The sequence below is a fragment of the Oryzias latipes genome, chromosome 4 (genome assembly GCF_002234675.1).
Source record: "Oryzias latipes chromosome 4, ASM223467v1".
Taxonomy (NCBI): domain Eukaryota; kingdom Metazoa; phylum Chordata; class Actinopteri; order Beloniformes; family Adrianichthyidae; genus Oryzias; species Oryzias latipes.
Window position 1 is genome coordinate 12,524,284 of NC_019862.2, and position 27,033 is coordinate 12,551,316.

At 39.3% G+C, this 27,033-nt stretch overlaps 1 protein-coding gene across 1 annotated transcript in view; it reads right to left on the reverse strand.

The window, feature by feature from the left end:
* The window catches only part of rnf13 (ring finger protein 13), a 39,516-nt gene that overhangs the window by 8,510 nt on the left and 3,973 nt on the right, over positions 1 to 27,033 (reverse strand). Inside the window, exons 4-6 of the mRNA XM_004067892.4 lie at positions 21,065 to 21,187; positions 1,032 to 1,119; positions 224 to 314 (exon numbers count right to left, since the gene is read on the reverse strand). Coding sequence (XP_004067940.1) covers positions 224 to 314; positions 1,032 to 1,119; positions 21,065 to 21,187 — 302 coding nt within the window. The remainder of the gene's footprint in view (positions 1 to 223; positions 315 to 1,031; positions 1,120 to 21,064; positions 21,188 to 27,033) is intronic.

Sequence of the window (27,033 nt, forward strand, 5' to 3'; positions counted from 1 at the left end):
TAAGGGGACATTCTCAGTTTTTATGAACAGAAATCAGAGCTGCGACATTCTTGTCCTCAAAACAAAACGTTTCTTTTGACAAATATTGCGTCAGCAGCTGGGACAATGCATTCCTCCCTGACACATTTCCAAGCACATTGAAGACAGAATATGGAGCAGACTATAAAAAATCTTAAACAAATGTTTATAGGTGTAAAGTAGCAATCATCATAGACAGACTTACCCTTTGTCATACATGTAGTCACCTTTCAGAGTGTTGGCAGCTTCTGAACTTACAAACACAGAGGGAATAACTATCTGCTTCACAACATCCACTGAAAAGGAAAAAACAAATACGTAAATAATATTTAAGTTGTCATTTGCCTTCCTACTAAAATTTTCAGCTAAGAAATCCTGAGTTAAAGATCTAACGGTTGTGAGGAATTCTGAACTGATTTTTATGCAATGTTCACACCGCACTCAGAAACATGGATTCAAGTGACCGCATCCAATGAAAAGTCTGTAAGCGCACATCTATGCGTGTTTTGGGCTTCCGTGTCCAAAATTCTCGCATCCACCTGTCGCTACAGAGGTTTTTAAGTCAGTTTTGGGGCTCTAGGGATAAAATGTGCTGCCGTTTTATGCGCATCAAGAGTTAAATGAGGTGACCTTTCACCAATCAGGGACTCAGATTTGGTAGGGACCTATGCGTTTGGTCCTTTTCAAAACACAGAAGTAGAAATGAATGATTGTGGTTTTTGTCTGGCTGAAATTAAACGACAGCAAGTTTTTCATATATCGGAATAGAGCTGTGAAAGAAAAAGCCTAAAGGAAGACTCGCAAGATTTTCACCACTTTCATATTTCGCTCTAAGCCTTTTTTTTTTAAATGCAGCATATGAGAACAACCACTGACAATGAAAAGATAACAGTCTGTTGAGACTTCCTACAGAACATCATGGGACTTTAAACTGCTCTCTCCAAAGAGACAGAGACAGGATACCAAATGTTTACTATGTGTTTGTGCAAATATAGTGATGAAGGATGACTTACAATCATTGGATCCCATGCTGATTAGGTCATCAGAGTCTACATTGTGAACAATGGCTGCCTTGTATCCAGCTTTCTGGGCATTGAGGACCTGCAAAGAGATTTTATAGAAGAAACTAAATTAAAGACAAACAACAATCAAAGAAAGATGTCAGAAATTATGTAATCACGTCAAATTAGCACTCTTCTCAGCAGAATCTTATGTTAAATAAAGTTCAGGCGGTGTCCAAGTGAACTCCTGATTCAACCATCCATGTGAAAGCTACAGGGATGGCTGAAGCTTACAGAAGTGGGACATGTTGAAAGCCACAGTATACTGAAGTGTTAATGAAACGTCTGCGACATGATTTACTTCTAATACTATGGGGATGTGCTCCCCCTCGCTTTTAAGTACTGTTCACCGCGAGCAGTGAAATGACTCCATCAGCTCTGACGCAGTGCCAGGCTTCCACCTGTGAGGCTGTTTCTGCAGCCTTGACAGTCTTAGTGCAGCCAGATCCGGTGGAGCCATTGTTGGGGGCGATCGCTCACAGATGTGCTGGAGGAAACAGGACGCTGAATCATTGAATGCACACAAGAACAAAAATAAAAATAAATCAGAATTCCTTCCTCCGAACTTAGAAGGAAAAACCAGGGTAACATAATACTGTCATCTTTTATGCTGTTTTAGTTCCTAATGATAAACTGAAGTAACGGCACAGACCATTGACTGTATATAAAAAATGGAGCGAGCGAGTGTCACATCACCCAAAGAAAATGGCATTCTTTTGACTCCAACAAAATGAATTCGACCAGTTGTCATTTTTTGTGATAAGGACAATGCCAAGTTAGAACCAGAAGTAATCAGTGATTGACCCGAGTTGATCTGACTCAACGTTTCTATGGCAACTACTCTCACCAATCAGGAGTGAGCTTGTTGGAAGTCCACACCCCTAACCCTTTAAAGGCTGCTAGAGAGAATCTGTCAATTCAACGCTTTGAACTTTCGACATGAGGCAACATACTTTTATTGAGGCATCTGATTGGCCAGTTCATAACTTGAAGACCTCGCAATCAGAAAACAAAATTGGGGGTTAACAAGAAAATGTTAAAAAAAAAAAGGTGGTAGAGCAAGAATGGTTATTCTGACCAATAGAATGACTGAGTAACAGCCGTTTATTTCTCTATAGAAGTCTATAAGATCTCAGCTTCTTGGAACCAGGAGATACTTCCTGTTTGGAATGCGAGGGGAGAGGGGCCGCTCAGTCCAGTTCTCATGTACAGTCAATGGCACTGACCCAAAGGAGCAAAAGATTCAGATGTTCATTTACTTATTTACAGTGCTAAAATATTAACATGGGAACATAAACCATCTATGGAATACAAAATATTAAATGACTTTTCATCCAGAATGATATTAGAATCGAGACTGTTGACTAAGTTTGCCAGATCTAGATGTGAATGATCCCACCAGGCTGACAGCCGAGTTTTTGATGTTTTCTTGCATTTAGTTTGGCAGACGTGGGGAAGCCTCACCAGGCTGGAGCTTCAGTACAGAGCGGTTTTCAGTTTTAATGCTGGAGTGTGTTACTGGGTTCATGTGCAGACTGTGGCTTAAGCTCAAACACCTTCACAGTTTTCTTTAAGTCACTGTTATGCTTCAGGCGGTTTGCTTAAATCCCCTTTTCTGGCTGGAATGTGCTGCAGCTGAAGATCTTTAAAAAACCCAACGGAAAGTTTTTGTTTTAATTTTCTGCGCATATAGGTTTTGAGTCTGTTTGAACCAGTTTTTAAAGTAAAAGTGTCTCCAAAATGATGCTGCATCATCATGTTTTTTACAGAGACAAGCAATGAGGCAAAACTGTCTGCTGTTCTCCACATACAGGAATCTTATTAACGTTACAAGATTGGAAACTCAGATTTCAGAGAAATTAAACCTTACAAATTTGACTGAAGGAGTGCTGCCTTGATGGTTGATGTTCTACAAGGTTCTCCATTGTTCCACAAAGGTCCTTCAGGTTGCTTTTGTTGTAAACCATAGTCTCCTTATTAGCCGTTTCATTAAGGCCTTCATCCCTGCTTATTTTGTAACCCACATACAGAAAAGTGTGCTCCTTAAATGTCCAATGAATTCAGAGCTCATGTAAATTCCTAAAAAAGTCGTATTTTCTGTTATTTTCCACCTTAAACTGATAACTCTAAAAATCTAAAAGTTTTGTCTTTGTGCAGAATGAATCTACCTTGAAACACTGCAGAATAAGGAGAATTGAGCAAAATTACAAAGTATTTCATCTTTTAAAAAATAAACAAATTATAAATTCATTTTTTAGAATTTCCAGGAAAAAAAAACTTTAGTTCCTCCTATTCAGTTCTGCAGGCATATAGTTGTTGTTTGTCACCATAAAGACATCATAAAACACAATCTGAATGCTCTGATTACAAGTCAAGACAATAAAGGTGTCTGTGTGAGTTTTTTTTTCTCTTTTATGGCAGGTCCTTTCACCCCGGACCCTGAGGAAATCCCCAAGTAAATGATTAACGCAGGAATCAGCTTCCTGTGGTAATCAACAGCATACAAGAGAAGAGAGTCAGAGAGATCGATGGGGGACTGCTTATAGTGTTGATTAAATATCAAACAAAAATCGTTTTGTTTGAGCACCAAAAAGTACCTTCCGCTGTTTAACACTGACGAGGAAGGCTCTGCCCATTCTGCTAACCTGTAAAATCAGTTTGTGAGCATCAGCCGAGCAGCTTTGCAAGGCTGCATTGTGCGGCCATTGTACTCCGCCATGATGCAAGGAAATCCATTTAGAGCTAAGGGGTGAACACTGAGTGCATGTCAGAGCCAACAGCGGACGGTTCTGTCTTTGCTCTGTTCCTTGTCATTGTGATTTTATAAACAGGCGTACGTAAAGCAGCGTGTATGGCAGCCGCAGCATTGCGATCCCATGTGAGAGGGCATTGTGCGGAGGCATCAATGGCTTCTGTGTGTGTGCGTCTAGATGCAGGCCGTCTAGAAAAGGGACACAGACAATACACTGTGTCTGGGCGTGCATCTGTAAGAGTTCTTAAGATGGAAATACGGACAACTAAAGGAGGATTTTTGTATGAAAAGAGGACAAATGTAGCAAAAATACACACAACAAAAACCTGCCAATACTTAATACATTTTATAGAACTACCAATAGATGTAAAAAGAAGGTACAAAACGCTAAGTTGAGTAATGTACATTGGGGCAAAAAGGTATTTAGTCAGCCACCAACACTGCAAGATCTGCCACTAAAAAAGATGAGAGTGGTCTGTTATTTTAGATAAACCTCAACTATTAGAGACAAAATGTGTGTCTGATTTTTAAGAATTAATTAGCAAATTATGGTGGAAAATAAGTATTTGGTCACCTAAAAACAAGCAAGATTTCTGGTTCTCATAGACCTGTAACTTCTTTAAGAGGATCCTCTGTTTTCCACTCTTTACCTGTATTAATGGCACCAGTTTGAACTGGTTATCTATATAAAAGATGAAAAATGTGAAGACATCAACTGTGGGAGCAATTATTAGGAAACGGAAGACATACAAGATCCCTGATAATCTTCCTCAATCTGGGGCTCCCCTCAAGATCTCACCCTGTGGAGTCAAAATGATCACAAGAACAGTGACCAAAAATCCCAGAACCACACGGGGGGACCTAGTGAATGACCCGCAGAGAGCTGGGACCAAAGTAACAAAGGCTAACATCAGTTACACACTACATCGCCAGAGACTCAAACCCTGCAGTGCCAGACGTGTCCCCCTGGTAAAGCCAGTACATGTGCAGGCCTGTCTAAACTATGCTAGAGAGCATTTGGATGATCCAGAAGAGGATTGGGAGAATGTCCTATGGTCAGATAAAACCAAAATGGAACTTTTTGGTAAGACCTCTACTCGTCGTGTTTGTAGGAGAAAGAATGCTGAGTTGCATCCAAAGAACACCATACCTAGTGTATAGCATGGTGGTGGAGACATCATGCTTTGGGGCAGTTTTTCAGCAAAGGGACAACTGATCCCTGTAAAGGAAAGAATGAATGGGGCCATGTACTGTCAGATTTTGAGTGAAAACCTCCTTTCATCAGCAAGGGTATTTAAGATGAAACATGCTGGGTCTTTCAGCATGACAACGATCCCAAACACACTGGCCAAGTAACAAAGGAGTGGCTACGTAAGAAGCTTTTTAAGGTCCTGGAGTGGCCTAGCCGGTCTCCAGATCCCAACGCCATAGAACATCTTTGAAGCTGAAAGTGTGTGTTGCCCAGTGACAGCACCAAAATATCACAGCTCTACAGGAGATCTGAATGGAGAAATGGGCCAAAATACCAGCAACAGTTTGTGAAAACCGTGTGAAGACTTGTAGAAAACATTTGTCTGCTGTCGTTGCCAACAAAAGTTATATAACAAAGTCTTGAGTTGAATTTTTGTTATTGACCAAATATATATTTTCCACCATAATTTAAAAATAAATTCTTTAAAAATCAGACAATGTGATTGTCTGGATTTTTTCTCATTTTGTCTCTCATAGCTGAGGTTTACTTACGATGAAAATTACAGGTCTCTCTCATCTTTTTAAATGGGAGAACTTGCATAATTGGTAGCTGACTAAATATGTTTTGCCCCACTGTAAGTATAAGTAGTTTGTCTTTTTTTTTCAGACATGTTAAAGCTATTCGTTCACCAAAAATAAAAGTGTTTTCCCAATGATCAAAAACTGTAATTTCCTTTGACATATCCAATCCTGAAGACAAATGCACGATGCTCACAAGTTTGACCAAGAAGGAAAATCATCCAAGTGGGAGATGGGCTTTGTGTTTCGCATTTATCACTGATATTTGCCACTGAAAAAAATAAATCGGAGTCACCAGTCTCTGTCTTTACTGAGATGGATTTGAATTGTGAGTAATCTCAGTGCCAATCTGGAAAAACATGTTGTTTGGTGGCACCTTTTTCTTACTGTAAGCACCATGTCAAACTTTTATCAGCAGCTGTGCCTGGCTGGCAGTGTCCCTAAAAACCAATTGGTGAGTAAAATAGTGCAAGATGAGGCAGAAATCTGCTATAACCAGTAAAAAGTTGCTCAAAGTCTTTTTCTGAAGATTTTCTTTATGAAACTACGGCACAGTTTTAGGTTGCAGAACGTCTGGATGCCAGGGTCTGGAGATCTCCAGAGGAATTCAGGCATTGCTGCTGGCTCCTCTTGTGTTTGCATGGGCAGAGATAAGAACATTTGAAACATTCCTGAGATGAAGGAGAAGAAAGAAACTGCAGGAGGAGGAGGGTGGAACCTCACGGAATAAAGAAGTCAATCACGTAAAAGCCAAGAACCACAAAAACAATCCCACCTTTCACACAAATTCTGCGTTATTTTAGAATGAATTCGCTAACATGCGCAGACCACAAGGACTGCCTTCAGGTACAGCTTCGAGTAACCCATTATAACGCCGTTACCACTGGAATAAAAGTATGGCTGCTGCTCATTGGCTTTATCTGTGCGGAGCAGAATTGCTGTCAGCAACTCTCCTGCAGGCTCGGATACACAGACTAAATCTGAGCAAAGTATTTTTCATTCCGCAGAACTACATCCATCTTTATGTGACTGATGAGTTGGCTCCAGACTCCATATCATTTGTATTGTTGAGTCATACTAAACTATGAGGTCTATTCTCTCAAATAAGCAGCTTCAAACACATAAGAGATTATTTTAAACTTTAATGGGTGTGACACAGTAAATCAGTAACAGCAGCTATACCTCTGTATGTTTTTCCTGCTAGTTTCACAAGTTTTTTCTTATTAACTGATTTGAATTTTCAGATTAGGATTGTTTGCAGCCATTTGAGGACAAAAAATTAACTTGTTGCTAAAGTTGATGCATGTTTATGCGAAGGAAACATTTCCCAACCATTGAAGGTAGTTTTTTATTGATTCACAAGTACTTTTCAGGAAGTTTCAAAGCTATGTGAAATGTATGAACAAAACAAAAAGCAAAAGTGAGATCAACAGCTCTGCCACATGTGATGCGTTTGTACAATTCAAAGGTCAAGACAATATCCAAAAAAAAAGGTTTTACTGCCATTTACATTTTCAAATGACGCAAACATTTTAATTTAGGTTTCAATCCACCACTATAATCTACATTTAGTGGGTGTACATATGTGCCTCAGTTTAGTTTATTTATGAGTTCAAGGTGGACAAAAATGTATTAATGGCAGTCTCTGAAATTGGACTAACATTTTCGCCTGTCCACTAACATTTTAAGGGGAAAATCCCTGAAAGAAAATTCCATTTGTTTACTTAAGTTTGTTTGCATTAAATTAGCAATAATGCTGATAGGAGTTGATATCTAAAAACAGGAGTTTCAGAGAAGTTTTCCAACGTCTTGAATAGGGTTGGGCGATGTCCCTTAAATTGGCCGTTGACGATGTTTGCTGTCAACCATCGGGATGGACGATGACATCGTCGGGGGGGGGGGGGGGGGGGGGGGGTATTTTTACATTTTTCGTTCTTGTATAACTGCTATTCGTTTTTTTGCTTTTTTCATTTTATTTCCCAACTAATGACTAATCCGCGATGATCCAGTATAAACTGAGGGAAGTGACTTTAACAAAAAAGTAACAAACAAAATAGAAAAGAAGTAGTCCGCTCCCGCACTTCACTAGTGAAGTGGACCGGCGGAGCGCGGACTTACAGCTTTGTGTTTGATGGGAAGGGGGGGGGGGGTACATGAGCGGTATGTGTGGGAGCTTTAAGACTGCGATCCGTCCCGCAGCTCTAGGGGTACAAGCATCCGAACTCAGAACCGGGTCTAAATGTGTGTGTCTGAGCACAGCTCGGATCGTCAGCACACACAGCGGTTTGAGCTTCAAAGCAGAAATGTCGCTCAGTCCTTAGAAAACATTCAAACAATCACGCGGATTTGTGTTTCCAGTCGTGTCCCGACTAAATAAAGGCTGATGTTATTCTTACATGTTTACGTGCAGCGCCACCCAAAGCTAATGTTGTTAGCCCGTGTTAGCATACTGCTAATCCTGGCTTCGTTCAGAAAAAGCACTGACCACACGGATTAAAATTCAAATGATGAGCGAACAGGTGTTTCATAATAACCGTAACATTATTAAAAGCACGTTTAGAAGATCGTCTCGTATATTACCGAGCTGGCATGTCAATGTATATAGCCGCTCGGCGCTGTTTAACAATGTTTTGTATTGAATTGTTACATACAATAAAGTTTGAAAAAAAAAAGCCGCTCGGCGGAGTTTATATCCTTCCGTTTTTCAAACCCTACTGCGCATGTGCGAATGATTTATTCCGACCGAAAATGTGACCTTAGTGAACGTTTTTATATTCTGAAAACATTTTTTCTGGGCCCATGTACACGGTTGGATTCTAATCTGAACATTGATCCCATCAAGATATTTTGCACATGTAACTGCGGCTTATGGTGTCGACGCGCAACGTGGCGGGGGCGTGGCATCACGATGGTGGTCTCTCCATCGGGATGTCAGTCACCCATCACGATGGACGATGATATCGTCCATCGGCACAACCCTAGTCTTGAATCCAGTTCTTTAAGTCTGATGTTACCGACTTCACAAGTCAATGGCAGCGTGCCATGACATATAAAACAGCTCAGGTCAGAAAGTGCCAAATAAACACAACCCAAACTGTTCAACCGTCTAATCAGTTCTTTCCCAGCACATGTTCCTGATTGTCCGGACCCCCGCTGCATTTGGCCCTCTGGAGCTCCTAAAGGTTTACGCGTCTCTAAGGGCCAAGGGAGCTGCCTGGAGGCCTGGAGCAGAGGACTGTCCCTTTGTATGGAGCTGGGGCCGGTTCGTGTGTGGGACTGCGTGGTGATGTGGGCGAAGGTGATGGGGATAAAAATGTCTTCGCTCAACAGTGAAATGGAAAAAGGTATTTCAAAGGTCACTGCACCTTCAATCCCTGTGAATGCATGTGTGGGTTCGTGCGATGCACAAGCATTTACCTGTGTGTTTGGGATGTCTGAGCACAAACAGGAGGACACAAGCTAAATTGACCATTACTTTGATCTATATCTGTGCACCGTTCCTCTCCAAAGGGCCTATCATAAACTAAACTCTTACTCTTTGCAGACCTTGAGACACATGATAAATGTAGGAGTTCCATTATATGTGGCTTCTAAAGTAAGCTTTAAGTGCTGTGCAAACAGTCCGCAGTAAACATGACTACGGTAATTATGGCTGCATCAATTTTTCATGCAAGTCAATAAATGCAGCATCCTCTGTCCTGTGTCTTCTGCCAACCCTGCACAGTGCAACTATGCAGCACTGCAGCTAAAACACATAACTCCTCCTCCTTTACCGCTTCATTATTCTCCTTATAGTCTTTCCTCATCTTCAAAGATATAAAAATGTCAATATAAAATACAGCGTTCCCTCGCTTATTCGCGTTTCAATATTTGCGGTTTCATGTATTCATGGATTTTTTTCAGTCACGTGACTCTGGATCATTACAAAAACTCAAGACGCTTGTATGAGACTTTTGCGTCCAAAGGAGGTGCTGTAGGGGAGAGGAGACGAAGAGCACGCCAGACCGTCGGCTTTCTTGACGGCTGCTAAAGAATATTTCACAGCTAGTTCCACCAGTTCCTGAATCACTGTAACCGAAGTTTGTGCTCCTGCATGGAAAATGGCATCAGCTGACTCAGAAGTGGATGGAAAATATCCTGAAATGTTAAGGAAGACAATCGTGGAGAATAATTATCATCCGGATTATTGAATGATAACTGAAACCGGCCTCTTCTGGAAGAAGATGACCTGTTACACTTAACTGATGGAGAAAGAAGCCGGGACTCCTGGTTTGAACTTTAAGGCACAGAGAGACATTCCTAATGTGCGTTATAAAGGACGCTATGGTGCAGCCTATTGCTCTGAATTAAAACAAACTCTTTATGTTGAGCAATATTCTAATGTTCTTTAATAAAGGTTTTCCAAAGCATCAGAAATGTTTTAGAAGGGTTTTTGATGAGTAAGGATCGGTGATGGACCTACTTTGGCCGGGGGAGTGGTGGGTGGTTTTCCATATTTGCAGATTTGCGGGTGCCTCTGGTCCCTAAACCCCCGCCAATATATAATGCCATATTTAACATTTTGAATTTGTTTAAAAAAATGAATAACAATGTTGGCCAAAGACCATCTGGATAATATGACCCATCCACTGATGGGTTTATTATTTAGTGTGGTGTTTGAACAACAGACCAGGTAAGTGCATGACTTGGCACAAGACTCCACCTACAAAAATACATTTTTAAGGAATTGTGTTAACTAATAAAAGAGCTGCAGAGGGCCTATCACAGGTCCAGGACATCGTTTACATGAAGCAGACTTGAGCTCTTCTCTCTGTAACTTACTGACTACCATGTTATTTCTGTCTTTTCTCTGCCCCCCCCCCCCCCCCCCTCCTTTGCACTCCTTGTGCCCTCTGCTTGCTCTCTTCCCTCCCTTTCCTTCTTTCCGCCACTTTCTTCTTCCTCCTCTCCTTAGAGTTTCATTGGAATGCTGCACTGTACAGAGTTTGGTTTCAAGGTTCAGACATTTTGATCAGATAAAGAGTTTAATAAAACTGCAAAATTCAAGGTGCGGCTATATGTCCTGATAACAGACAGGTGCAGCCAGAGAGGCTTACGGGCCCAATAAAGACTATTGCAACACACTTTCTTTTCCCTGTGAGCTTTCCGATTTAGTAGAGGTGCATATTTGCAACTGTAGTGTATTACAGAGCCGCAGCTTCTGTTGGTCCTGCAGGTCAAAGGGAGCAGTCTGAGCGGTTTGTTGCTACAACAAAATGCAACAGACATTGTGCCGGCTGGGAAATCCAACCAGCTCTGTCAGATCCAGCTAGTGGCCCAGTTTTCTCCCATTAAACTGCTCCAGAGTCACACACTCAGTCAGCCATAAGTCATACGTTGTCATAAGACTGAGTGAGAGTGTGCAGGAAGCCAGGTCATTATTTCTGTGTGTGCTGATGTGCAGTTTGGGGGCTGTGAGGTCACTGTTGTGCTGCTGCATTAAAAACCTTTACTGTCAGGAGATGGCTAAGTGAGGTTGGAAGGGAACTTGAAGCCTCCACAAAAAACACTGACCAAGTGTGCTTGTGGCTGGTAAAAGCAAAGTCCCACCAGACGCACTTTTCTAGTTGGGCGGGTTAAACAATTTTGCACCAAAAGAAAAAAAAAAGGTCTCTCCTTTTGACCACACCCTGGCTAAGCAGAGAAGCTTCATGTATCTGCAGTGAACGGCTAAGGATTGAGTCTTTTCCCTCAAAAACTTTCTGTTTAACCAATTAGAGTATAAGCTTGAAGCTTTCAACAAATGTCATTTACAGCCTGAGAGCCACTACAGGTTTGTTCAGCATTCTCACTACTGCAAATTGGAAATCATGCTCAGTATAAAACCTGCATTTTTAATCATATGAATGAGACTTCATATGACTATGAAGTATTTTTTATTCAATATCTTTAAATCTCAAAGCAAAATAATGTTCTATTGAAATAATGCTTTTTGCATTGAGATCTATGATATGCATTTTAGTCTTTCTCACTCATTTTTGAGCTGTTTACTACACCATAGTGGAACTCTTGATAAATTCTCTAGAAAATACTACAATGAGAAAACAATAAACACAAAAAGAAACCTAAAATGTAAACATATTTAGTTCCCCAACAGTGATACCAGGGATAGAAAATACAAATTTGTCAAAATCAACTCTGTTTCTAAATACAAGGATATGTGTGAGGTAAAGCTTTAAGACATGTAATCAAAACAAGAAAAATAAAAGATTTTTAAAAGTATTCATAATAACAACCGTCGGACAAATATTTCAAGGGCAGTACAATTATCATATTATTATCATATCAGGGCTTCGTTGGGACATTTACAGAACTGGATATACGTCAAAGTTAAAAAGGATTTTAAAATGACATGGCCTTCCAATAGGGAACGTATCCATACGTGAATTTTTCTTCTGATAACATATGATCTGTTTGATTTGTAAAATAATATACATGCTACATAATAAATCGAGTGTCTATCATGAAAACACACCTGTCCTATGCAGGTACCTCTTTGTCATTAGCAGACATTAAAACAAGAAAAGCACAAATTGTAAATACTATAGACTACTTTAACAAATTTGTTTGCCTGGGAAGACCAACACTGGTAGAGAGAACAGCTGAATAATTTAAGGAAATGAAGAGATGTCAACCTGTTAGATTTAATAATAATAGAATTTCAAATGCCTAAACAGACACCTACATTTTAAGAAAGAAGATGTAGTTTTGTGTTTGCTAAATAGGAGGCTTTTGCTCAGCTTTTTCAATACAGAGAAATCAATTTTGTATTCTGGCAATCTGGCAAAAAAAGAAAAAGAAAAGGAGGAATGTGAAGCATGAAAGGGTCTGAAAAGGTATAATAAAGGGGTTCCTGCCACCTTAGCAAAAACTATCAAAAAGGTCACCAATAAGACACTCCCCCACAACCTCCAAGAATGCCAGTGTACAGGAAGCCCAAACCCGCATTCCCTAGAGACAAAAAAAAGAAAAGCTATGCAGGAATGCCCCCCACACACACACATACGCATACCCACACACACAGTAGGAATGCGTTTCAACATGCCTTCACTCTATCCTCTGTTCTTCTCATCTCTTTTTTTCACATTCCAGCTCATCCCTTTTACATCTTTTCACAACCCATATTCACACTTTCCAGCATTCTCCCACTAACACACAAGCTAACACGACAACTGTACAATGTTGCTCGATGGACACTAAAGACTAGTTGTGACATCTGTGGACAAATTCAGAATGGCTGAAGAATAACAGAAAAAAAAGATGGAGGGCGATGGAACCACAAAGCAGGCATGTCAGGGGTGACAACCCTGAGATGCCTGCCTCCACACACACACACAGAGGTGCCTCTTCTCAGTCAAGATGGAACCTATTATTCCTTTGTTTTCCTGAATGAAGCTCGTGGAGGGAGCAGAGCCCGGGAAAGAGGGAAAGAAGAAGGAGGGAGGGTTTGTGAGGTGTGTCTGACTGACAGAAGCAAAACATGAGAGATAGCCGCATGGCCGTGACACTGAGAGGGCATGAGAGGACCACTGAGAGTGAAAACGAAATTACCAGAAAAAAAAAATTACAATCAATAATTGTTTGGCGCTTATGATGAAAATTGTGTTTTTAACAGGTTCAGAAATTTTCTCAGAAAGAGGACAACATAATTGAAGATTAAAATTGTGTTTGAGTATTTCTTTACTCACATCAAGGTGAATCAGGAGCAGATGAAAATATGGCGTTTGAAAAAGCTTGAAGTTTTTATGTACAAACTACACTCTCCTCCCCTCCACTCCATAAAAACTGTACAGCTGGACTGCTCTAATATTGTTCGCCATTTTTGTTGCACCGCTAATGTTAGCTTGAGGTAGGGAGGGGCTGTTAGCTAGCGGGAGAGTGAGTAAACAGAGGGATGGTGGGAAATGGGCTCGGTAGCCCTCTCTCCAGGGAGCAGGGAGAGGGATCCCTGAGTTCTCTGGCAAGACCAAGAGCCGGGGATCACATCACATCTGAGCCTGGGGGTGTCCATGTCCCTGTAGTGTGGGTGTGGGTCCTTGCCCCCGAGCGCTGGTCCTCGCCAAATTTCCAAATGTGGTCGAGCCTGATCGGTTTGTATTGTAGTAATTTGTATTGTGTACATGTTGACGTGAACATTTTTGCAGCCAACAGGTATGTTTATAACATTTGAGTGTGTGTGTGGACAGGCCCCCACCCTTATAGACTTGTAGTACATCTGAACCTCACTGTAATGATTATAACCATCCAGCAACTTGTTGCTTTATGCTGCTTCATGGTTTTACGCCCCCCCCATTCTATAATCCCCCTCCTAGCCCCCCCTCTCTAATATCCCTCTCTCTTCTTCCGTCCTTTCCTTTTCCGTCCGGTCCAACACAAAAGATTTTAGAACATGATCAAGATGAATAAAGTTTGGCCTCCATTACAAAAGGGGTTTATTCAGACATACCTCTGGTTTGTCAGAAGATTCATAACCCCTGTTGTTAAAATAAAATATGTCCAACACAAGACGCTTTCAGCTCTCATCTGTTTGCCCAGCTGTTGGACAGGACAAGTTAAAAGAAAAAAAAACAGAGGGATGATGGGAAATGAGCACAGACTTACGCTGTGTCCGAATTCCTTCACTGCTCACTACATAGAGCACTAAAGTGCGTTCACCATTTTGTAGTGCTGTCCGAATCTACAATTCCAAAATCGAGGGCCCTATAAATTTCCCACAAGTCTCTGCGAAAAACAAATGTGCATCGATGCACACTAGATTGGCGAATATAGACCACAATTTATTGTGTCTGAACAATTAAAAAATTGTTCAAATTGCCATCATTGTACAATCAGTGTGTGAGGCTGCACGGTGGGGCAGTGGTTAGCGCTCTTGCCTCACAGCAAGAAGGCCTCCGGTTCAAGTCCCGGCTGGGGGACATGAAAAACACAACATCAACGGGGGTCCTTTCTGTGTGGAGTTTGCATGTTCTCCCCGTGCATGCGTGGGCTCTCTCCGGGGTCTCCGGCTTCCTCCCACCGTCCAAAAACATGCTGCATAGGTTGATTGGTCACTCTAAATTGTCCATAGGTGTGAGTGTGAGAGTAAATGGGTGTGTGTTTGTGGACATTCTACCCTGCGACAGACTGGCGACCTGTCCAGGTTGTCCCCTGCCTTCGCCCACAAGTGGCCGGGATAGACTCCGGCAGCCCCGTGACGGTTAAGAAAATGAATGAATGAATGAATGAATGAATACCATCAATGTTTTTATCTTCAGAAGACAGTGGATTCATAAATGATCTTCGGAAAACCTCCATTGCAATTACATTTCAACTTCATGAAATCCATGTCATATTCGCCAGAAGAAAAAAAAAGACGTAATGAGCATGGTGTCCAAATAGCTTTTATAATCCAGGGCCCTACATAGTTCTGCACTACATAGTTTTTTTTAGTATTAGCATTAATCTACAGCCAACAATTCAGCCCACAACTCAGAGGCAAATTTCTGATGAACTCCTGCCGATCTGCAGAAACTTTGTCTTAGAAAGCGAGTTTTTTAAAACTTTGCCTAAAAATATAATAATCATATTTAAAAGATCACTGGGAACGCCTTTTTGAATGGATCAAAACATGAGTGGAGGGTGTTTTTAAAGTAGAGATATTGCAGACTGCTCAGTCATATTGAGTAAGAGAGATAGAGACAAATGAACCGGAACTTCAAGAGCAACATACATAGTATATCTATAGTGGTTGTTATCCTGCAGAACTTGGTTATTAGCTCCACACATAACCTTTACAATAAACACAACTAAAATAGGTTTGTTTAAAAAATAAAAACCAATTTCTGCATTCTGCACATCTAACCAACTTCCAACATCAATAATAATTTTACCAATCAAAAACTAAGAAACGGCTTAGGATGCAATGTTTTTATCCTTCTTTTTGTCAAATACTAAACTGCAGGGATCTCCCTGCAGGGAAATCAGATATATAACTCATGTGGCACAGTATATTTTGCAGAATCATTTAAGATATCCATCATTCCACTATCTTGTTTGGAAATACATACTCCAGCTATATTGGAAATGAATATACCGTTAAGAGTTGTTAATGAAAGCTGGTAACCAAAAGCATATGGAGCATATGCAAGATCCAATCCAAATGCGATCATAAAATATTTTAAAAGGCTTGATGGAAAGTTAAGACCAGGTGTGGGTCAGAAAAGGCTTGTTGGAGACTCCAATAGGGTCTCTCATATCAATATGATATTCTTTAATTGATTCTAATAAATATGAGGTCTTATAAAGAAATCAGTATTTATTATCCAATCTTAATTCCAGTCAACAAATTGATATTGACTATAGAGAGCTCAAACATTCCAGTCAGGATGTTGGTTTATTTTTCTTCTTAGGGTAAAGTTTTAGGAGCTGTTCATTTACAATTCAAAGCATAGTTAATTATGTAAACTACAACTTCTGCTTTGTCTTCACAAGTGTCATGTGGGAGACATAAAAACCCTCACAATAAAAACCAAATCATAAGGAACAAAAAAAAACTAAGAACCAACAAGCTACTGTTCTACAGTCACACATGCAGGGTAAAAGTCATAAACCTAGAACATTTACATTTATAGGTCAGACAGCTATGACATGTTCAAAGCCGAATGTTGCATTCACACCGGACATGGTTTGCACGTCAAAATGGAGTCTGCCGCCTCTCTTCTGACATGCGTCACATTTACTGCTCGACGCCTTGATGCCCCGTCAACGTTTTTCTGGACTTCATTCGTTGCCACATCATGGAAAACATGGATGATGTTGAGCGAGTAGTTTGGGTTTATGTATTTTTGTCAGCCAGATGCCGGCAAGCAGGTCACCGTGTCTAGGTTCTCCAGATCCTTCAGAGTTTCTCCCGGTGCTCTTCACTCCTGCAGAGCTGCGCCTGGGTTACAGCCATTTTAAAAGTTACTTCCGTCTGTTTGTGAACCAGTTGAACATTAACCAGCACCTTAGATTGCATCTCTTCATTGACTTAACATTGAAACTCAACGCCCCTGATGCGGGAATGCAGCATTTGTTAATTAACTAACTTCCTCAGAAACATCATTTATAGAATTTAGTTACAAAAACTAAAATGTTTAGTAACTCTTCTACATTCATTAAATAAGGACAGACAGAACATATAAAAATATACCACTAGTTCCTCTTCACTATTTGACCTTTAATTCCAGTTTTGGTTATTATAGAACAAATTGAAATTTTTAAATCATGTTTTTTTTTTCAATCATGATATGATCTATTATAAAAGCATTCCCAGTGGCCTTTTTATTATGATCAATCCATTTTTAGTCAAACTCAAACAACCTGTGTTGTTTTTAAGGATATAGTTTCTGCAGAGCGGCAGAAATTCATCAGAAATTCGTCTCACAGTTGTGGGCGGGACTGTTGGGGTGGGTGGGGTTTGTTTACACACTCTCCCACTAGCCTACAGCCCTTCACAACCCAAAGCTAACATTAGCGATGCAACAAAAATGGCGAGCAATACTACAGCTATCCAGCCGCACAGCCAGATGGCAGCTCAGACGAGGAAAACAAAGACGTGTGTGGATCTATTGGTCTGCAAGTGGATGCATCGGATTGGAGCAAAGCAGGGAGCTTGTGACCCGCTGACTGTAGTTTGTACAAATAACAACAAGCTTTTTCAAACATTTTTTCTTCTGCTCTGATTCACAGCTATTTGAATAAAGAAAAACTCAGAAAGGCAGTTTTACTTAATTTTCTTTTTATATGTCCTACATCATGAGAAAAATGCTACAAAACCATGTTAAAACACCAAAAACTGGGTTTTCATTGGAGTGGGTCCTTAAGTCTATGCTGTAAAGTGTTTGACTGAATATCCAAAATAAAATGAAATATATATTTTGCATTAGAAAGTGGGCTCTTAAAAATGTCTAAATTGAATTGTCACAGAATCATGCAGCAGATTTAAACATTTTCCCCTAATAAACAGTAGTTTGGGGTGTCAAAATGCAGAGTCTGTGGCTCTTATGCAATCATTCCAACTCTTTCATTGGCAGAACACACCTGTTACAGGTGTGTTCTGCCAATGACTGTAATAATGAAGATAGGCTAGATAGGCTAAACAGAAAACAGGTATTTCATTTGACTAATGTAACAAAAACAATACTTTAAACGTTATTAATAACTAATCTATATTATAATTGTGTTGAAAACACATTTATTCAGAGGTTTGTATCAAGACCAGCCCTTTAAGGATTGTTGAAGGTTATAAAGCAGATTTGACACAGCCTGAATGTGTTTTCTGTTTGAAACCAACACACAACTATGCGGAGTCTGGTTACACTCCAGCCCAGGAAAGACATCACTGCCGGGTCAGTCAATATGTCTTGTATGTGATGCAGCTAGTCCTTATAAGGCTATATGGCTGCCCCAGAATGACAGAGAGGGGGGAAAAAAGCCAGAGGAGCGAGACAGACTGAAAAAGAAAGAGCAACAAAGGAAATAAAAACTACCGAAAAACAGGAAGTGTGAGAGTAAATGAGAGTTAGGAGTAAGAAGGGAGGAAAAAAGTAACAATATTAAGGGACAGAATCAAAATTAGTTTCTAAACAGCTGTGACCCCCCCCCCCCCCCCCTTTTCTTCCCATTTTGAAAGTCTTATTTCGGTCACTCTTTCATTCTCTATGTTCTGCATATGTTCCATTCTCAATTACTGGGAGTAAATTTGCTGTGTAAAGGCTTCAACTGTTCACACAACAACTTGAGTTTCCTGTTGACCCAAGAGTTGGCATTAATGGTAATTTGCACATAAGAGCAGCTCCTGCATCTCCATGAATTCTGACTGACCACTCTTTAGCAGCTGTCACCAGAAAACCTCCCCTGAAGATCAACAAACACCACCATCACTTCATCCATCACAGATCCTCCAAATTCCTGAAATACAACCCAACCTTTATCTACACAACAGGACTACAGTTTCTGACATTAACATTTCTTGTAATTTCCTATAAGAATTATAAGTGTAATGATTAATCGACTTAATTTCTGAATGTATTTCTATTTCAACAATCAAGCCAGATCAATCTGTCTGAGGCAGGTTGTCATTCGAATCGACCTATACCATTAAAAAAATTTTATAAATGAAAAAATAAAAAATGGAAAATACCATTTGGATTGTAGGTTTTATTAGGTGAACAGTAGGTTTGTTTGTGACCTCACACTTTATTATCTTGAAAGAAAAACAAGGAATCTGGAAGACTTCATCTGCACTGTTTAGTATCCAGGTATTTATCTCTGAGTTACACTGGCTGAAGGTTTGGCTAAGGATGTTCTGGAGCGCATTGAATTGTTCTGTTCAACATGAACCGATATTGACTACTAATCGTATCAGCGAGCACAGATTATAGTATGAATTGAATCATTTCATAGCGACACCCCAGCTTGTTTCCATTAGGCTGCGACGTAGAAAACATTCATTCAGTCGATTTTCACACTGCACTCTCGAGGCTGGACTATGGTACCTGAAAACTATGGGTGCAACGGATCACAAAACTCACATAAATTAGTTCAAGTCAAACAAGGGAAAGAGTTTATTATTCTTAAGAAAAGTCATCATAAAAATCAAAACTATTTACCACCAAGCTTTGACATGTCTCTAAAAGAACATGTTTATGCTCGCAATTTGAATCCATCCATCTCTGATAGGCTGAGACATTCAAACTGCAGAAACACCAGAATTTCCACAAAACTACCTCTGCCAAAGATTACATAGACATATAGCCACATCAAGCATTTGGCTCAAGATCAAACACTTTGATGTTCTTTCTGTTGACGCCAGACTTTTACAGATATAAGCTCCAACACAAGGAACCTTTAGCCTCTATGATCCTCAGGCATGATTCACTTGGCCAAAATCAAACATTTTTCCATCCTGAACCATGTTGAAGTTAAATCAAATTAAATCAAACTTTATTTATAAAATAGCGCTTCTCATACATTGCGCAACTCGAAGCGCTTTGACATTAAAAACAGAAAACACACAATATTACCGTAAAAACCCAACCCACCCTTCACCCAAACGACCCATGACCCCCACATGCAATGAATAATGACAATGTAACTTCTAAAAAGAAAAAATGTAAGGCTTGGCTCTGCTCTGAGGAAAAAGTATTTGGGAATCTCTTCATACCAGGAGCCAGCCCGGCCAAAGGAGCATCTCCACAGCGCCCCCCAGACTGAGACAACACTGGGGTCCACTTCACAGCCGTGAAGCTGCAAAGTTAGACTCCAGCTGCCCCAGCAAGGGCGACAACTGCAGCAACAACCGCTGACCAAGCCGGCAAGCCCTGGAAGAAAAGATCCCCACAAGAAACACTGGGGCTAAAATCAAGATAAGATACTAAAATTAAAGACAGAAGATGTAAATAAAAACATAAAATTGAGAATAAGATGCATAAAATGAAATTAAATACATAAAATAGCCTATACTAAAACTAATAGAATAAATTAGCAGTTAAAATCAACTAAAAGCTAAATTAAAAAGGTGGGTCTTGAGCCTCTTCTTAAAAACCTCTACATTCTCTGCGGCCCTGAGGTTCTCTGGCAGACTGTTCCTCAGGCGAGGACCGTAATGGCAGAACGAAGCCTCACCATAAGTTTGGTCTTCACCTTAGCAACAACTAAAAGGCCAGCAACGGAGGACCTCAGGGTCTGCGAGGGCTCATATTTTAGAAGAATATAATTTAAATAGGAAGGCCCAAGACCATTAAAACAATTATAAACTATTAATAGATTTTAAAATCAATCCTGAAACGCACAGGGAGCCAATGCAGCGATTTTAAAACCGGTGTAAGGTGTTCCCGCCCTCTGGTCCTCGTCAGAACTCGTGCCGCAGAGTTCTGCAATAGTTGTAGATTTGAAATAGACCAGGACCAATAGTCCTCTGGTAAACCCGACTAAGTAATTCTGTAAAGGGAATGCTGCAAAAACAACAAAGAAAAGAGGCACAAGATCAGCACCACATGCTGGAGAATCATGCAGGAAATAGTGTTTAGGGAAATGGCCACTTCCTGTTTTCCTGACTCAACAAGCGGATCTCAGATTTCCAGAAAAAACTAAGGCTGAAACCCCCTCTGCTGACACCAATGCATACATTTTATCTGCATGCTTTTTCAAATAAATGCTGATAAAAAAAAGAAATTGGTGAAAGACTCAAACATTACTTTCCACATTGATGTTAATTTTTTATATTTTGTTAGAAGCTAAATCTGTGCATTTACATAGTCGATCAAGGGGTGGCCTTCAATTATGACGATAAAATCGTGTTTAGATGAAAGCTAGATGTGTTTGTGGTTCATTTGTGGTGTGCTGTTGTTAAGACTGATATGACTTTCACTTCTCACACACACAAAACAAAAGAATTTGGTACCTTAACGTCAAAATTGCAGTCAAACCGCTTGATGAGGACGATGAAGGCGCCCGTCAAGTTGTCGCTGGGAGGAGGTTCGATGGGTTCACAGGCATTTTCTGGTCGTGCACCAATCAGAAAGCCCTAAAAGGGACAAATGCTCTTAGTTAAAGTGTCTATCCTGGTCATTTTAGATAAAAAAATAACTTTACAAAGCATTTAATAACTCCTAAGTCTAGTTTCATTTAAATGTAGGTAAATAATTATGACAGAAAAGTAGTAAAAATCACATTGAGCAAAATAATAAGACCTTTTTTCTAAAACATCTGACATATTATGATTATTACGACTAATTCATAGTCACAGATTTCAGTTCTCATAATCTGGTTGCCTATAAATTATTCAAATCTACAGTAATCTTCTTTCTCCGTGTAATAATACTATATATGTGAGGAGAATTTTTATCAGTAAAGCAGAAAAATTTCACATTTTCATCGCAAGTTATGAAATCATCAATTGTTGGATCTCCCAAAAGAGATGAGGTGATATTTTGGGAATGATGGGCTGACAGGGTGATGAATATGTGAAGAACAAAAGGAGAAAATGCAATTAATGCAGACGAAAAACTGAGCTGTAGACAAAGAGCTAAACTGGGAGAAACTGAGACATAAGGACGTGACCTGGTGTTTCAAAGTGTTTGTTGGACGAATGAATGTGTAACTAACACCGGTGTGTGTGTGTGTGTGATGTGTGGGTGTGTGTGTGGACTACAGGAAGTGTGACCTGCTCTAAAAGTCAGCTGCCGCTTTCATCAGTACATCTCCCTCAGTCACTCACAAAAACAACCAGTTTGACACATCAAATTAAAAAAAAAAAACCACAAGCTTGAAAAACCTATTTGAAGAATTTGCTTACATAAACCCCTTTAGGGACTTAAAAAGACGTAGCGACTAAGAAGGTCGTGAATAAGCAAAGTCCAGAGATTGTTATCAAAGATCAAGAATGTTTGAAATCCAGCTCTGTGTTTTACCATTCCCTTTGCTGGGCATGACATCACTGTGGGTCTCACATTTTTCCTCTAGGCACCAAAAGCAGAAACAAGTGCGCCCTCTGTTGGTTAAAATGTGTGTGTGTGTTTTTTGGGGGGTGGGGGTTAATCTTTTTTTTTATTGAGCACTAGAAATACAAGACATGTACAGAAATAAAGGCAAATGTCTGAAATTATTCAAACAATGTTTTTTTTTTTTTTTTTAACAAGACGAACACATAGCAGAACCTCACTCCCACCCCACCCCACAGAACATAAGGTGTCCAAAAAGTAAATGATTACATCAAGTGATAAGCAGGCATGCACCACTAAGGCTCAGTGTGACGATGGCACAAGAAACCAAAATGTGAAAACAGGAGAGTTGTGGGAAGCTGCTACTTTCCCTTTACATGTGTGTTTTTAAATGCACTTCCACTGCAGAATTCATTCAGAATCAGGATATCAGACAGGAAGTACTGAGAGGAAACAGACTTATTTGTTTTTCTGTGACAGCATTCACAGTATGGACCAATCTTTCATTACTGTCTTCACAGCATCGTGACACACACACGAACGTTTTAGAATTCTTCTTTTAATACCAGTGTGTGAGATTTGATCCTTTTCTAAAACAAAAAATGTCTCTTCCAGAACGGCATTATCAAAATCAAAAAACTTTGATATTTATTTTAGTGTAGCAAATGTGAAATTGAGATGAATAAATGTATTAAGGAAGCATTATTAAGACATCAGAAAAGAAGGGCTTGATTCCATTCAATCTTTATGAACTCTGTTTAAAGAATGTGAAAAACAAATGCTAAAAACAATTGAGCGTGTGTTCATTTGCTTGTTTTAAAATCCGTTTTAAATCAACAACTTTTCAATATTATCCAAAGACATGACACATTTTTTCATATGAAACTGGGAGCAGGTCGGATATAAAGGTTTAGGGCTATGAACAGCTAAAAAAACTAGCTGATAGTGTTCCATTTCCTCTTTTTTTCTGCATAGTTTGTTTTACTAACCGGACATGAAGCAGCTGCAGAGGGCTCTGATACCCACTGTAACCGCTGACAAACACTGGCGTTTACAGATGTCACCACATTTAAAAAAAAAAAAGAAAAAAAAGGAAAAGGATTTCTCAGAAATAGCTGTGCAGGGATTACACTTAATCTCACAAAAGAAAAAATGTAATAATAACTTGTTCAGGTCCCAGGCGGAGTAAAAAGTACCTCCCAGTAGCAACACTACAACAGAAGCTATAGAAAGAAAAGTCCTTTCACATTAACAGATATGGTAACACTAGATGCCATTTTATCCTTTGATGTATTTAATGGATGCCATCCGTCTACTTTCTTCAATGCAACCAAAACTGTTTTGCATTTCTATATCAATCACTTCTGTGTTACTATTCAAATAAAAAAATCAAATAAACTTTGCATAAAACTGTAGATTTTGAACACGTGGGTGTCAGGGTTTCATAAAGACAAAATGCTGAATTTGGATTTCAAAATTGAGATATTTTAAAATACATTTTCTTTTCAAAATGTTATATACTAATATTAGCAACGCAGATGTGATTTAAATAAACACACGAAGGGCACAATTGATTCTTTTATGCAAGTTATTGAAAGCGAAACCTTGTTTTTAAGCTAACTGCCTACGGCTGGAGCATCACAAAAATATCTGTTCATCTGCAACACCTGACAGCTGAACTGAAACCTAGAACATTAAATCATTTGTGACTAGTTCTAGTTCACCTAAACTTCTGAACAATCTTAAATGCATTTTCCTGTTATATCCCACAGAATTCAGTCTACGCTTATACGTGTTCCACCAGATAGACAGAGTCATTTAATTATTATTCATTAAAACCTCAAAGCTATGTCTCAGAGGAAATTCTAGAAAATGTTGGAGTCTAACGGACTTGTCTGCTAGAAAGACGGAAGAGAAACAAACCGGACATCTGTCAGCAGCTTCAGAACGAAAAATGAGAAGTGTGAATAATTATGGACACTTGTCTTCGATCTGTGCAGATGTAAAAATAATGGCTTATTTAAAGAAATTTTGGCAATAAAAACAAGAAAAAACGACAAAGATACATCAAATCTATTAGAGATAATTCATCCATTGATTTCTGATTTTTTTTTTCTCTAAAAAAAATGAATCAAATCCAGAAATTGTGAACACTGCACTCAGACTCGCTGTCAATAGTGTTTGGTAACGGCATCATGAGTTGTTGAACTCCACACAGAGGGGCCTCTGTCCGTCTGCAGTCCCCTTGGGGGAAACTTCTGTGAAGTCTTCAGAAAACAAACCAGCATGTGGTGCCTTGTGACGCTGCTCTGCTCACAGGCCGCCGCGCCGCCACAATACAGAAAACAATTTTTTTCAACTTTAGAAACTAAAGAAAGGAACATTTAAAATTGTATTACATTTTGGAAATTATATTCCAGTTGTGTTAATCCATATTATACATTTTTATTGTGTTAAGAAACATAATATTTCTTTATGTTTTCCCAAAGTGATATCCTGACATGTTTTCATTCAAATCTATTCAGAATGAATGAAACGAAAATGTAAAAGAAAATGATAAAATATATGTTTTGAGTAATACTAAATAGTCCCAAATAGATTTATTTTAGCCTCAATGTGATTCAGAGTTATTTGATTTGGAGTATCTGCCAATACAGAGTCCTGATCTCATTCTTTAGTAACCCATGAAAAAAACAAATAAATGTAATAAACAGATCCAGGTGATCTCATTTTCTTTATTTTCTTAACCTTATTTTTATCATTTAACACTTATAAGGTGCACTTCAGTGAAGTAGCTTGAACAATCAAGCAAAAAAAGTGCAACTATAGAAAACTAGTAAAAAATAGTGACTCCAAACTTGTAAAAATAGTTGATAATTAGTAATATGAGAAAGTTTGGTGACTGTAGTTTTAGTAGCTTCAGAGCTATTCAACATTTTTGATCAGGTGTGATTCATATCTCCATTACAAATCCCTAAAAATGAAAAATGACTTTCTTCCAAAGTTATTATTGTAGCTTGACTATGAGTATTCATGACTAGCTCATCTCAATGTCACCATTTATTCGTTTGAGTTGTTTTTTTAAAGAGATTTTTTTTAAATTAATTTTTTTTCCAGAGCCTGCACTTTAGAGGGCCCTTGGCAGCAGTCTTACTGCCATCTCATTTAACTGTTTAATTCTCATTCAAAATATGTATATGTTTTTGAATGCCTTTGTAGGTCACTGTTTGCATTAAGACAAACCAATCGAGGCATTTGCTGTCAGTTTCAAATGTTTGTTTAAAGATTGATTGACTCTGGAAGTCTGGGAATGTCTACCTAACTTCCCTGATCTGTTTTTCTGCACAATCTAGTGTCGTGTTCTGCTGCCTTTTATGGCGATAAAACGTCATGATCCGTCCATAATATGCAGACATCAGGTAGACTTTTATCTTTAATAATAAGCTTGAAATATACTGTACAGCAAAATATGTATTTGATCAAAATAATAATAAAATAAATAGCTGATCAATGACTGGGTTACAACCGATTTTGATTGAGATTGGGCCTGAATTCTGATCATGTGATCAGATTGGGACATCCCTAAATAAAACAAAGACTTCAAAAGTCTGTTTTCTAGCAACGTTTCATCTGAATATGAAATATGACCCACAAGTGAGTGCCTAGATTTATGATGCACATTTTATGCATTATTTTGATGCAGAGTTCAGGAAGCAATGGGAGGGATGTTTAACAATAAACAGTTGCTTTCTGCAACAGCCAAATCTGCAGATACATACACCACTTGGAGGGGAGGGGATGGGGGGGGGGACTGCAGGAGTCACCATGACTTCCAGCAGGATGCGGCGCTCAGACTTTCCACCCCTGCTGGTCAGCAGAGGGACCAAAAATAAACCAACAGCACAGATGTGAATTACAGACAGAGCGGATGAGGATGACTGTGAATAAGCCTATTCTCAGTTTTCACAAGGCAGAAATCTTACATAACGCTGTACATAATACTCAGTCCAGCATGATTAGATGTCATAATCCCTGGTGTTTGTCTGATCGGATGGGAGTTTCACTGTAATCTCCAAAATGATTTAAAAAAATACACCAAAAAAAAAAAAAAAGGAATGACAATCAGCCTTGGCGCTTGCTCTAATCCAGTGATATTCAGCTTTTCTGAGTCACAACTCTGAAAATATATAATAACTTTGAATGTTAAGAGTGAGTCACATTATGCCTTTAAACAAAAGAAGACCCAGACAACTTAAAAATAATTGTCTCTGTCAATCAAGAACAAGATGAAGCTTCTAGTGGAAACAATTCTAGATTATTAAGGCTACGTATTGCAAAAAAAAAGATCACATATGTTGAAACATTAACTTTGAAAAAGTAACAGCCAACGATGAATCTGTACGTTCAACACCTTAAGATCAACTTTTGAGCTGTTATAAGACGCTCCCCGAGGTCTTTTAATGATGATTATGCCGTCTTTAACCAGAAAAGAAAACGGTTGTTTTCTTGGATAAAGTTTCTGCAGAGCAGCAGTTCGTTTAAAATTCACCTCTGGGGTTGTGGGCGGGACCATTGACGCAGAGCAACCCCGCCCCCCTTCCCCTCCCTGTTGCTGAGAGCTCGGAGCAGGAAGTTTGTGGTCCACCCAGTGCATTGTCTGCCACAAATAAACTACTTTATACGCCATTTTCCCCCACAACAATCTGAATAAAGGAATATTCAGAAATGCAAGTTTGAGATTAATTTTCTTTATACATGTCCTTCATCATACTGTTTAAAAACACCATTTTCATCGGAGTGGGTCTTTAATCAATGTTCTTATGGCTCAAAATGTGCCGCGTTGTCTCTGTTTCCCTAACCCTAAAATAACGTCACAGCTCATGAGACAACAGTATGAGGAACTGTTATAGTTATATTAAACCCACTTAAA